The 13,896-nt window shown below is 41.2% G+C and overlaps 1 protein-coding gene across 1 annotated transcript; it reads left to right on the forward strand.

Moving 5' to 3' along the window:
• The first annotated feature begins 11,162 nt into the window (after positions 1-11,162).
• Positions 11,163-13,754, forward strand: LOC133721886 (protein S-acyltransferase 18). The gene is made up of 8 exons (XM_062148652.1): positions 11,163-11,345; positions 11,428-11,901; positions 11,984-12,052; positions 12,141-12,212; positions 12,325-12,453; positions 12,551-12,631; positions 12,785-12,967; positions 13,084-13,754. Exons 1-8 carry the CDS (start codon positions 11,295-11,297, stop codon positions 13,609-13,611), a joined length of 1,587 nt encoding a protein of 528 aa, XP_062004636.1. The 5' UTR covers positions 11,163-11,294; the 3' UTR covers positions 13,612-13,754.
• Positions 13,755-13,896: the final 142 nt, after the last annotated feature.

The raw sequence follows: 13,896 nt of genomic DNA on the forward strand, positions 1-13,896 counted from the left end.
CTCTACATGCGTTTCTGCATGGAATCCGTTGGCTATTCATAGGTGCGATTTGCCCTAGGAGCGTAGAGAGTTTCTGTGATAGTAATCAAGGTGCCATTTGGTAAGGGGAATTTGGGCTATTCCATGTCCTTGAATTAATACTGATAGCCCAGCCATCGTAGTCACAAAGTAATATGCTCAGAATCAAAATGGAGTCATAATGAAAAGAATTCAAAATTTAATTCATAAGCCAACGGAGTACATCATTGTCTCTTAACCATTAAGAGAATCTAATCCAAATGGTAGCTAATGCAAAACAAAAGTAGTCGTTTGACTTCTTTTGGTAACTCCAAAATAAATATGACCAGGTGAGTAGAGAGATGTCGGTGGAGCAAGGCTTGCTTAAGTACCACTTATCTCAAAACCTTCCTAGACATCATACTCATTTTGGATGAGCCAATGTGAAGAAAACTAAACCAATGGCATTACTATAAAGTATATGGCAATTGCCTATTACATCTCTTGAAAAAATAAAGACTTAAACAGAATTGGCGATCTATTGATCCCAGTCAGATTTGTAGTCTTCAACCCTTCACTCTAGATCATCTCTTGATCTTCTTGTTCCACATAGTGAGCTTCTCTTGCTTCACAATATGCTTTGTAGGTGGTGAAAATTTCTTCATGAGCTCAACAAATGTGTGCCTAATGACCGAATAATCCACATCGAGAACATACATCTCTGTGCTCAGACTCCATTGATTGAGGCACTTTTAAAGCGTCATTTGGATGGCTATTAGTATTGGTGGCACCACCAACATGGCCAGAGGCATTGACTCCCTCTCTCTTTCCACGTTGATTCCGTGTTCGCCTATTTTGGCGGTTACCTTCCTCATTAGAGCGAGAATATGGATCAGAACGTCCAGAATTGTCCGTAGATTTAGGGTTTCGCTCTTGGCGCCCTCCCTCAGGGGCGCGACTATAATTGGACTCCAAAATATACTATGTTCCCACGGGTCTCGAATTATAGTTCTTCACAAGGATGTTGTCATGCTTTTCAACGACATTCATAGCTCCAATGAGCTCATGAAACCTTGTGATCCGTCCTGCAGTAACATCGATTCTATAGTTCTTGGCAACCATCAATGCAGAGACGGGGAAGGTAGAGAAAGTCTTCTCAATCAACAGCGCATCTGTGATCTCTTTACCACAGAATTCCATTAAGGATTTAATGCGAAGTGCTTCCGAGTTGTAGTCAAGAACTGACTTGAAATCACAGAAGCGGAGGCTATGCCATCTCACTTCTAGGTCAGGAAGCAGGGAGTCATGGACGTTGCCAAATATTTCTTCGAGTGAGACCCACAGCTTTCTGGGGTCTTCTTCATTCATACACTCGTACTGGAGCGAATCATCCATATGACGAGTCATTAGGATGATGGCTTTCGCCTTATTTGCCTCTAAGGCTGCTCTATTTGCTTCCAAAGCTTGAGCTTGCTCAACAGTTAGCACGTCCAAGCTAGGCACAAGAATCGTATCCAGGATTTCATCGGCCTTGAGATGCTGGCGGACATCACGAACCCACTTGTGATATCCAGAGCCAGTTGTTCCCAATGGAGCAAAGTCCAATTTGTTCAGGTTACTCATCCTGAAAGAGAACAAGAAAAAGGGTTAGTTTCGGAGCGGAAAAAGCTACCACGAAAACATATTAAATTTCTAAGCGTAATCGCTCCCAAGAAATTAGGAATTTCTGAGCGGAATCGCTTCCAAGAAATTCAATTCCAAGTGGTATTGGATTAGATCGAAACAATGACGTAAGTGGTCGATCATAAATTCTCTACAAACTCTAAGTTTGGAGATCTCAACAAGCTCCAAGCTAGGAGTGAGCACGAACCCCCACAGTTCGGCTTAATTAGGTCTCCCCTATAATGAAGAAAGGGGGTAGAAGAAGGGAGTTTGCAATTCCCCGAGAAAAAGAAGAGAAATTGAATAAAAACTCAAAAAACATGAACTTTTAGTAAAAAATACCTTGAAATAGGTCGCCAGAAAATTTGACCGGAAAAAGTCGCAGGAAAATGGTCGGAAAAGTCGCCGGTGGTGGACGGAAAAGTCGTCGGAGGTCGCCGGAAAAGTCGTTGGAGGTGGCTGACCGGAGATGGTTGACCAGAGTGTTGACTGGAGAGTTGACCGGAGGTTGACCTGTGGGCTGGGCTGCCCCTCTTTTTTTTTTCTTTTTCTTTTTTTTTTCCTTCTTCAGCCCAGGCTTGCTTCCCTTTTTTTTTTTTTTTCAACTTGGGTCGCGTCAGCCTTCTTCTTCTCTGGGCCGAGCCTTCTTTCCTCTCCTCTGGGCCGCGTCTTCCTCTTCTTCTCTGGGCCACACCTTCCTTTTTTCTTTTTTTTTTTCTTTTCTGGCTTGGGCCATTTCTTTTTCTTCTTCTGGGCTGGACTGGCGCTAGGGTCTTCTGGGCTGCGCCTCCTTCTCCCTTTTTTTTTATTTCTAGGAATGAAACTGATGGTTCAATACATGTAGTAGTTCCACCGGCCTGTTCAAGAACTTTTCGGCCGGTTTTGGCCGTAATTTTACTGGTTCCGGGTTTCTGGGTTTAGGGAGCCTGTGATGGAAAAGTTTCACGGTAGAAAGTAGACTGGAAGGGTGTGCACCGGTCAGGGAACTATCTTTCTATTTTTTAGGCCGGTTCGGGAATTTTCTGGCCGGTTCTGGGGGTGGCGCCGCCGGTTCTGGACTCCTGGGATTAAGGGCTTCAATATATGCGGCGGAGGTTGCTAGGATTTGAAGGCTACAATTTTAGGGTTTCAGGGTTAGGGCTTCGTGTTGATAACATGTTTAAGGAAAATTGAATTAGGAGAGAATTGAGTCGTATTTTCATTGATAAAATGGGTCTCTTTGTATAGAGGATTACAAGACATAGAATCAGAGTTGTACAAGGAAAGATAATCGTACACGTAATCAGATATCTATGAATATCTCAGAGAATATCTCTAATTTAAAACCCTATTACAACTAGGTCAGGTAACCTAGAGTTTGGGCCAGACACATATTCAGGATTTACTTGAACAATTTTATTATTATGAAAACGGATCGGATCAACCTAAATCCGTGTTTGATCTTTTAAATAAACGGGTTAACGGAATCGGATCATTAACAGATCAACAGATCAAAATTTTCGATCCAAACCCGTCTAATAACCACAAATCTGGAGCGGGTCCGGATCAAAATCCGCTCCATTTACAGGTCTACGCATAACAATATTATACAATATGCCGCTTTTTCTCTCCTCATGAGATTGGTGATTACGGTTGGCCTCATTCAGAGATTAGAGTTCGATCTATCCCTTGAAGGAGAATTTTTTTTTTCCTTTAACAGCTTGTCACCAGTAATCAGCAAATGCTTTTGACACTTTTTTGCATCATTCCTCCTCTCCTCTTCAAGGAGGGTTTTGCTTCTAGGTTGTTGGTGGGTCTAGTAACATATTAGGTTTGTTTTGGTGCATTGCTGGATTTGTGGAAGCACTCATTGGTGGTCTTCCAATATGATTTGATCTCATTTAGCGTGATCAGGTGGTGGATTCATTCGGGTTCGGTTTGATAGGTCCGTGACGTTTGCCTTCCTACTAGTTGACAATGATAATTTTACATTGGCGAAATTGGCTTCTATTTTGGTGGTCATCTAGGTCATGGTGATTTTGCTTGTACGGTTGCTGTGCATTGGATTTCGCCGCTGCTAATTGCGGATATAGCTAACCGCTCTATCGGTGACACCGACTATTGGTGGATGGTTGTGCTTGCAAGCTATGATTCCTTTTTGGTAATTAGTTGTGTTTGGGCCATGTTTTGTTATGGGACTTAATCTCTTTTTCATTTCCTTCGGATTTATTTGTTTTTGAGGATCCCTTATACAGTATACTCTTAAAGAGGCGGCCCATTTAATTTATTAGGACAATAACCACACATGATTATGGTGGTCTTCTGATTAGACGAGTCTGGTGGAATGGGTTTGTTTTGTGTTTGTTGGTTTCGATATTGCTGGGATTCAAGCTTCGTTCGTTGTTTGAAACCTGTGTGTTGTTTCTTTTATGGTGGGATAGTTCTCTGCCATGGTATCACTACAGCGGTAATGGCGAACTAGTGCTTAGTCTGAATAAGTTTGATATGATATTATCGAATCAAGTTTTCTTTTCATCATCGAGCTCTGTGGTTCAGCGTTGCCGAAGGTGGCAGTTTGGTACGTTGACAGTGGCGGGGTCGAACGCAGTGATGGTTCGGCTGCTAGGGGAAGACCTAATTGGGCTTGGGTCTAATCTGTTGTTCAGATTTGGGTTTGAGCCTTACTAAGTGGACTTCGGTAGGGGTAATTGGACTTTGGTGGATTTGCTATAAAAGTTTGGGATTTGGGAATTGGGATGGTTCTCATTTCGGTACCTAATTTCTTTTTTTTATTTATTGAGATTAATATCTGCGATGTTGCCAGCGAGTCTACTGATGGATTATGCAGAAAAATTTTGGACAGTGAAATTTGCACTCCCCAAATTGTAAACCACACTCCCACTTTCTATATTTTATATTTTATAATTTTCTTTACGGATTCATGTTGTCTGGACCGCTGTCCATGTGGTCGCTGCCGCCGCTGTGGAAATGTAGAGGTGAGGAATGGTCCTAATGGTTAAGCGAACCGAATGAATTGTCGTCGAAATTAGAGTGGAAGTGGAAGATGGGAGCCGGAATTAGACCCTTGTACCAATCTAATGCTTGTATCCTGTGAATCAACCACAACGACGAGGAAGAAGATGATGTTGAACCAATTGAGATTTTCAATCGTTTGCTATTAGTTTCAATCTTGGTTTTCAATTGGGATTTTGGGTAGGCTGCAATACCAGAAATGGCTATGAGATCGTACTTGGATTTGTCTAGGCCTGGGCATAATCGAATGATAAACGGTTTTCCGACCGTTTCGAACCGAAAAATATGGTTCGGTTTCTGAACCGAATTAAGGAAGGGAAAAACCCAGTTTTGCCAAACTGAAACTGACTGTATGCGGGTCGGAATCGGTTTTGAACTCATTTCCGACCGTTTGAAGACCGACTCGACCGATTTTCCTAATATATATTAAAAATATATAATTTATATTATGTGTCAATATTTGATTGGTTTTATTTTTGGTTTCAGTACACCTTACCTCACTGAATCTAAATGAAAAAGAAAACCTAATACCCACCCCCTTTACCCACACAGCCGATCTCACTCATCTCAGATCTCACTTTCTCTCGAGTCACTTTCTCTCCGAAGGAACACCGACGTCTCTCTCAGCCATCTCCATCTCCATCTCCGACGTCTCTCTCAACCATCTCCATCTCCGATTCCGACGTCTCTCTTAGCCATCTCCATCTCCGATTCCCACACAGCCATCTCCATGTCCTTCGTCTCTCTCAGCCATCTCCGACGTCTCTCTCAGCCATCTCTGACGTCTCTCTCTTCTTCGGGCTCCGGTATGTGATGAAATTAGTCAAATTGGGAATTTAGATTTAGTGTTTTCTAGTTTTCTGCTTTGATTTCTGATATTGTTTGTGGGTTTTACAACTTTGGTTTCTACTTTGCAACCGATTGTTGATTGTTGGTGTTTGTGGGTTTTGTTTTTGATTGTTGTGGGCTCAGATTATGAATTAAGGTCACGAACTTGATTTGTTTTTTATTGTTGTTTGCTCAGATTATGAACTTGATTTTACAACTTTGTTTCTGACTTGATTTGTTTTTGTTGGGATTAAGGTCATGAACTTGATTTTTGATTTGTTTGCTTAGATTATGAACTTGATTTTTGATTTGTTTCTGACTTGATTTGTTTTTGTTGGGATTAAGGTCATGAACTTGATTTTTGATTTGTTTGCTTAGATTATGAACTTGATTTGTTCTGATTTGTTTCATTTGTTATTGGCTTATTGCATATAGTTAAAGAAATTGTTTCTTCTGCCTTTTTAGAACATCTGAGGCTAAAATTGTGTTCGATATGTTTTGCAGATGATGGAAGGAACTCCAGGAACTCAAGGAACTCCAACTGGATCAAGCATAGGCACCACTCAATGTGATGATGGCATGATGAGTTGAGCTGTTGAAGGCCTGTTTTTGATGGCAGCAATGTTTTTTTTTTCCTACAATGCATGCTACTTTCTTTCTTTTTCTGTTGGACTGTGTTAAGACTGTTGGCAGCATTGCAGCAAGACTTATTTAGCTATTCGGTTTGTAATAAGTTAATAACTGAACTTATTTAGCTTCATTGCTTTCTGTTGAACTGCTTAGTGATGTCTACAATTTTAGGTTTGATAATTTGCAGGTTTGATTTGTTTGAATTGCTTAGATTTGGGTTTAAGTCTTTTGCAGGTTTGAATTTTGAAATGGTTATCATTTGTTGCATGTTTGTACTGTTAGGATGATGCATTTGCAGGTTTGAAATGTTGATAACATAATATGATGATTGATGCATTTGCAGATGTGCTGAGTTATGATGTTATGATGTTATGAGTTATGCTTAGATTTTGCAAGTGCTTGGATTATATGCACTTGGATTTGTGATGCTTCTCTTCACGTTTGTGAAAGACTGAGAGTGAAAATAGACTGAAAAAGTCATTATGGGCTGAAGATTGACTATAATAGGTCTAGAAAACAAGGTTCACATTAGGCTTGAAAATGAAAATTTGGGCCCATAATAAAACCGAAACCGACCCGGCCCGATTCTGGAATTCGGCCCAACCGAAATTTCGGCCCAAGCTTGCAACAATATGGTGTTCGGTGTCATAAATGGGATTTCCGATTGGATCGGTTCGACTTCGGTTTGGGCCTGAAACCGACCCGACCCGACTATGCCCAGGCCTAGATTTGTCATTGTAAATGACACGAGATTGGGTCTCACTCAAAATTGGATTTTCTAGCTTTATGGGGACAAAGACCAGTTTTTGCGATGATCAGTTCTCATAGCTTAAAAGGGTGAAGTAACTTTTCTAGGGACGAAACCAGTTAGGGCCGGCGCTGAGATTTCCGGGGCTCTAGGCTAATAATAAAAATAGGGCTCATGAGGTTGTGATCTATCGTTTACTTCTTTTCTCTTCTACCCCCATAATCATACTCTATAATAAGAGTTACTTAGTATAGCAACCGAAAAAGATACATTGTAGTGAAATCAAACTTGAAATTTTGATAAAGGTAGAGTATTCAACAAAATGATAAAGACCTTCATCTTCTAAGAACTATATATTAACCATAACAATAATCAAATAATCAATTTGTGATATATAAAACAATCTATTCCCAAAAAATAACTAGCATGTCATTTGAATGAAACTCCATATATGTGTTGCGTTGTACACCACTCGGAGTAAAACTCTGGTGTTGTTCATCAGTTCATAATATCAGGTGAATCGAAAAAGAAATCCATATTAATCTAAATCATCAAAGAGAAACCAAAACTTGAAATTTACCCAATGAATATCTATTTTTGTTAGATAGTAATTGATCGAATTCAATGGTTCCTTCTTGCCAATTGCCAAGGCTTCTATAAATTTAGAATAGATGAATAATGGATCATGAACAGATCAAACGAAGTATTGATGCTGAAAAAAAAAATTAAATTCTTCAACAAGCTTCAAAGAGAATGAAAAATTGAAAGTAAGTCCTCCAATCTTCATAGGCTTTCCAATTCCATAATTGAAAACAATCCGTGAAAGCCGGATTACTTGCAAGCAAAGGCGAGCTATTGTTTTTTTTTTTCCTTTAATTTTCTACATAGACATAAAGAAGGGTAAAAAAATTTTGAGGCCCATGATCATCGGGGGCCATAAGCATAGGCCTATTTGGCTTATAGCCAGGGCCGGCACTGAGACCAGTTGAAGGAGAAGTAAGTTTTTTAGAAATAACTTAAAAGGGTACTAATGGAAACTCACATACCACAAAGATGAAGAAAATATTAAAAAACAAAGAGGGTCAAATAAGTCTAATCCAGCCTTAGAATTATAAAAGCAAATACCTTTCTATGACAAATTCAAAGCTAACCCTTTTCTTGGTGAAAGAATCAAAACAGACCCTGAAGAATTGAAGAAGAAGAGAGATTGAGAATGGCCCAAAAGGCTATGAATGCACTCAATGCAGATATGATATGAATATCATCAATTGTCAAAAGCCTAGCTTCAGTAGTAGTACTGGTATTAAATCAGTAAGAGAGAGAGAGAGAGAAGCATGTGAGGAAAAGAAAAACTAAAAACAAATTGGGAGAGGAAGAGAGAAAATCAAGAGGTCGTTTGCATCTGGACATCAAAAATATTAGAGAATTATTAGGATGGCAACTTTTGAATTAAATCTGAGCAAAAACTTGTTATTTAATGGATTAAATACTTGTTACTCCTCAAACTTTTGCCTGAAAAACAGTTTAGTCCCTCGCCTTCTAAATTAAACTGGATAGTCCTTATTCTCTCTAGTTCTCACACAACAGGTCCAAAAGCAGGCCTAAAATGACTATTATACCCTCACTTCATCTTTTTTTCATTTTTTTTAAAAAAATTTCTCTCTTTTTATTTATTTATTTATTTTATTTTTTCTACTTCTCTCTCTCAGCTCTTTCTCTCTATCCTCCTAAAACGAAACCCCTAAAACTCTCCTCCTCCGCCCCCCCCCCCCCCCCCAAAATATCCGGTACGGATCGCCACCTTCATCGCGATGAAGGTCACAGCCTTGTGTGTTGTTATTGGATCCGGGTGAGGAATTTGGGTTACCCGGAGAACTCAGGGCTTAGTGTTTGCAGAAATCGAAGCTCACCGTCACCGGTAAATCTCCCAGCGATTCCGAAATCGTGCCGGAAAAGTGATTGAAACGAGAGGTTGAGCGTGCATGAGAGAGACTTCAGGTCGCCTAAATCCTCTGGCACCGATCCGGTGAAGCCGTTGTCGGAGAGGTCTATTGGAGGAGATTTTCCATATCGAACCAAATTCCGGCCAGAATTTCAGAATTTCGCAGGTGAATTTGTTTCTGGCGAGTATCAGTCTCTGCAATTGCGTACAGTTTTTTAGACCTTTGTCTAAGGAACCGGAAAGGGAGTTGTTGGAGAGGTCGAGGTTATGGGTACAGTGGTGGGCTGGGTTCTGGATCGGGCACCAATTCGGGTTCTTTGGCTTTAGGTTAGTGTTTGTTTTTGTCTAGCTTTCTGTAAAGGTGATAATGTGTGTTGATATAGCAATTGGAATTGGGATACAATTTTTTTTTTTTGAATCATATGATGGCGGAGGAGTCACGGGAGTGGCAGCTGACAAGGGATTGGGAGTGGTGATGGGAGTCTATGGGGCTGAGGACGGGGGTGGACTGAAAAGACGTGGTGGTCTTCTCGCCGTTGTGGGAGTCGTGGGAGGGGCTTTGGAGGTAGTAGACTGGACGACAGGGAAATCGGGGCGGGGATGATGGTCTCCCTAATGGCGGAGTATGCCTACACCAACTCTCAGAGAGAGAGAGAGTAAATAAATAAAAAAAGTGAAAAATTAAAAATAGAGAGAGAAAGAGAGAGAAGGGGGGAAAAAAAGGAAGTGAGGGTATAATAGTCATTTTAGGCATGTTTTGGACCAGTTGTGTGAGAATTAGATAGAATAAGGACTATCCAGTTTAATTTGAAAGGCGAGGGATTAAACTGTTTTTCAAGCAAAAGTTTGAGGAGTAACAAGTATTTAATCCTTCAAAACCCAAAAACACAATGAATTAAATAAGGATTGGTAAAAGAAGGGTGGGGACAAATAAATAGAGGGGTGATTTGGTAAAAGAAGCACAATGGGAGTGTAGAATGTAAAACTAGAAGTGCAAATTTTAGCTCCCTTTGCATAATCCTCATTTTAGTATTCCTCATTAGAAGGGCTTCCCATATTTTTATTCTCTTATAAATAAAGGGGGGTGAAATTTGCACCCCCAAATTTACAAGCCACACCCACTTTCAATTTTTTTATAATATTTCATCCCAAGTTTTTGGCACTTCCTAAAACACCCACCCCCTCTCTCTTCCAGACCACCACCAAGGTCCCCGTTCTTCTCTTCCCACTGCCGGCCAAGTCCTCCACATCCACTGCTGGAACCGCCGTCAAGGTCGCCGCCGCCGCACCAAAATCGAAGGGGAAGGCGAAGCCCAAAGCAGACGCTGATGCCGACGCGATCAAGCCCAAGAGAAACGTCAACAGGAACGCTGCCATTCTGAAGCCGACTCCGATCTCTCCAGCTCTCGGCAGCTTCCTCGGCGGCGCCCCTGAGTGCTCTCGCGCCGAGGCCGTGAAGCAGATCTAGAGCCACATCAAGCTCCAAAACCTGCAGGTCATGATTTCGATCTCCTTTGCTTCATTCTCTGCGTTTATAATGATGATGGTGTGTGTTGATGCAGTGTTAAATCCCTGGGTTCTGAAAAATTGTCCGGTGGACCTCTGCGAACCCAACCCTCATCGACCAAGCCCTCTGAAGCTCCAGCTCATCGTCTTCCTTGAAGAGTTCTCCTACCCGCTCTTCACATCCGACCCGGATTCCCTCCTCAAAACCCTCCACCGCCTCATCGAAACCCTCCGCGCCCTGATCCAGAAACCCGCCGATGGCGTCCACGTTTCCCTCGCCCTCAAGGAGCAGACCATGCTCTCCGTCACCACTATCGTCATCGCCGCCGACTACATGCCGTCGAGCTGCTCCTCACACTCTTTTTATATCCACCTCTTATCCCATCTATTCAACATGATTATATATCTTACTCTGATAGGAATTGAAATTTCCCATCCACAGAAATCCAGACTGCCAAACAGCTAGACAGATAACCAGTGGTTTTGGAAGAGTTGTCGTGATTTTGGAGAAGAGAGAGAGAGAGAGAGAGAGAGAGAGAGAGAGAGACGGGGAAGAAAAGACCCAAAAAGAAGAAAAAAAAAATTTAACTTTTGAGGGTATTTTAGGAAGTGCCAAAAGATTTAGAATGAAATATTATAAAAAAATTGAAAGTGGGTGTGGATTGTAAATTGTGTTACTAGGAGTATTGACAGGGAAAAAAAAAATTATGTTACTAGGAGTATTGACAGGGAAAAAAAAAAAAAAAAAAACAATACGACAGTGGGACACGCCGCTCCCAGTCTCATGATAAAGGGGAGCCGTGCGACCGGAGTGGGGCCAACAATTTCAAATTTGAAACACAGCGCATAGAATAGAGAGGACCGTTGGGGATGCGGCAGTCAACACCAATATTTTGCTTTACAAACACAAACTCAATCTTGTGTCGAACAATTTTGAATTGAATTCAAGAAGAAAAGCTTTGAAAACAAATGATCACTGCCAGACGCCATGGCTGGCAACGCCCCTTCCATCCTTTGCAGGTACGTACCTCGTTCTTTTACCACATGCATCTGATTATTATGCACTTCTTGTAACACCATTCGAAAGTCCATTGCATTGCAGATGGTGGGAATCGCGGTTTTTAGTTTTCTGGTGGTGACCTTCTACACATTCCTGGGACTTTTCCTGGGAAATCGAATCGCGGAGATTACAGTCACCACAGTCTTCTCCATGGTTGCTGTTTCGGTCATGTTTCTCTTCATCCGGTGCACCGCGACGGACCCAACTGACAGAACCAGCTTCAAGAAGAAGAAGAAGAAGAAGAAGAAGAAGAAAGGCTCCAGAGGAGGTGGTAAAGGGTACCCGGAACTTAATCACTGGTTCATTCTGGGGCAGATTATGGTCAGGTTCTTGAGGAGAGTGGAGAAGAAGCTTCTTAGGACTTTTATAAGGAGGAGTTATCTGGATCCGTGGAAGACCAGCACTCATATGGAGCCGTTGGTTCCTTTTCCATTTGTGCTCATGAAAGACGACGACGCTGTCTCTCCCGATCTCAGAGAAGACGACATCTCGTTTTGTGCACTCTGCGACTTCGAGGTGGGTTGTAAATCTGAAGCAAAAATCTCACATAAAAGTAATTTTGGGGTTGTTCTTCTGTAACTCCGTTCTGTTTTTGCAGGTGAAAAAACGAAGCAAGCACTGCAGGACATGCAACCGGTGCGTTGAAGGCTTCGATCACCACTGCAGGGTGTGTATTGCTTCTTACTTGTTCTACTTTATAACCCAAATTCTAATTCTGATTCTGATTCAACTTCTTTTTCTTTCTTTTTAACCAGTGGTTAAACAACTGTGTTGGTAAAAAGAACTACACCACATTCATTCTTCTGATGGTTTTCGTTTTGTTACTTGTAAGTTGTTTTAGTATTCAATCAGTTTGCTTCAACTTGTCTATCACCAATCAATAATCACCATGTCCATTGTTGTCAATGTAAACAAATTTACTACTTACTGGTGGCACAGTTGATCATAGAAGGAGGAACAGCAATTGCCATATTTGTCAGGTGCTTCACCGATAAAAATGGAATAGAGCAGGAGCTGAAGAGGAAACTCTACCTAGACTTTCCAAGAGCTGTTCTTGCCACAATATCGGTAATTGATTAGTTAATGCTGTCCTCAATTTTCCATTCCAATCTAATCTCGACTCATTATCCACTCAAGTTTGGTCTGATATAATCTTGCAATGCAGGTCTTGCTAACTCTATTGACAGCTTATGGTTCAGCAGCAATGGGACAGCTTTTTTTCTTTCATGTGGTCCTCATCAAGAAGGTAGCTAGTTACTTTTCAATTCTCATGTGCCATGTTTATTTTCTAATTGCCCCATGTCCACAGTTTTGAGTGAGTATGGAAGTTGACAGATGAAGCGAAATTTACTTTATAAGCTCACCAATGATTTGCACAATGTAAAAATTCGAGCTGCAGGGAATCAGAACATATGACTATATCCTGGCAATGAAAGAGGAGATCAACCAGTCTATGGAAATGGATCCATTTAATGATGATTCAGATTTCTCCTCAGATGAGAGCATTAGTGATTTTGATTCACCCGAAAAGCCGTCATGTGTATCAAGGTTTATATGCAGAGGACATGATGCAGGAATTCAGGTAAAGTTTATATGCATTACAGCCTACGTTTAGTTTGCTTAATTTCCAAAGACATACAAGTCTGTTCATCTGCCATTTATTCTGCCTTATTGGATAAATGCCATTTTATGTTTCAGAATCCCAGAAGGCTGTCCATAAGAATTGATGGAGATCCTCAGCCCTCCACGTCAACCAAGCCACAAGGTTTCCGCGTCAGCATTAATCCATGGAGGCTGATAAAGTTGAGCAAAGAGAAGGCATTGCTCGCAGCTGAGAAAGCCAGAGAAAGAATTTTGAAACAGAAGCCATCTGCAGAGCATGATTCATTGAGACCACTACCATTAGAGACGAAATCCGGACCATTGACGATGAGCACAGATAGAACCACAGCCACTGCAACTACAGCAGGATCAGGCTTAACACCTTTAATATCGAAAGGGGGGTGGATGCCAGGGTCACCCGTCGCAAAGTTTTCAAGCCCAAGAAGGAGGTTTTCTGGCTCACCAACTATGTTCACTGGCATTGTTCCCTCACCAAAGCACAAGTACAAAAGTAACTTTGACTTGAAGTTGACAGAGGTGTCCAGGGAGCTGGAGACCTATATCTCGAGGCAGGTTCTGTGTTCTGTTATAAAGAAGGATGGCAGTGAAGCATCCCCAAGATAAACTGGGATTATGTTTAAAACTATTTAGATAGGGATTTTTTCGAGACTGATACTCCTTAAATTATTACACCACCTATTCAATGTTATTTAACTTTTATGAAAATGCAAGTTAATGGTATAGAAATTTCCCCTGCATCAAACTGACATTACATTACAGTTTCGTCTTCAACATTTACGGGCATTTGCATCTGTTAATGTTCGAGAAACGTAGACAGTGAAGTGATATAAAAACTGCACTGCAGGGAGATTGCTTCTTTGAAGTATATATTGAATGTCAGACGATATT

Source organism: Rosa rugosa, chromosome 7 (assembly GCF_958449725.1).
Source record: "Rosa rugosa chromosome 7, drRosRugo1.1, whole genome shotgun sequence".
Lineage (NCBI taxonomy): Eukaryota > Viridiplantae > Streptophyta > Magnoliopsida > Rosales > Rosaceae > Rosa > Rosa rugosa.

What these genes read in the sequence shown, in the direction of transcription:
- LOC133721886 (XM_062148652.1), top strand. Translation starts at nt 11,295, where the DNA reads ATGATCACTGCCAGACGCCATGGCTGGCAACGCCCCTTCCATCCTTTG. An exon ending in GCTTCGATCACCACTGCAGG is followed by an intron (nt 12,053 to 12,140) that starts GTGTGTATTGCT and finishes CTTTTTAACCAG; the next exon opens with TGGTTAAACAACTGTGTTGG. An exon ending in TGGTTTTCGTTTTGTTACTT is followed by an intron (nt 12,213 to 12,324) that starts GTAAGTTGTTTT and finishes CTGGTGGCACAG; the next exon opens with TTGATCATAGAAGGAGGAAC.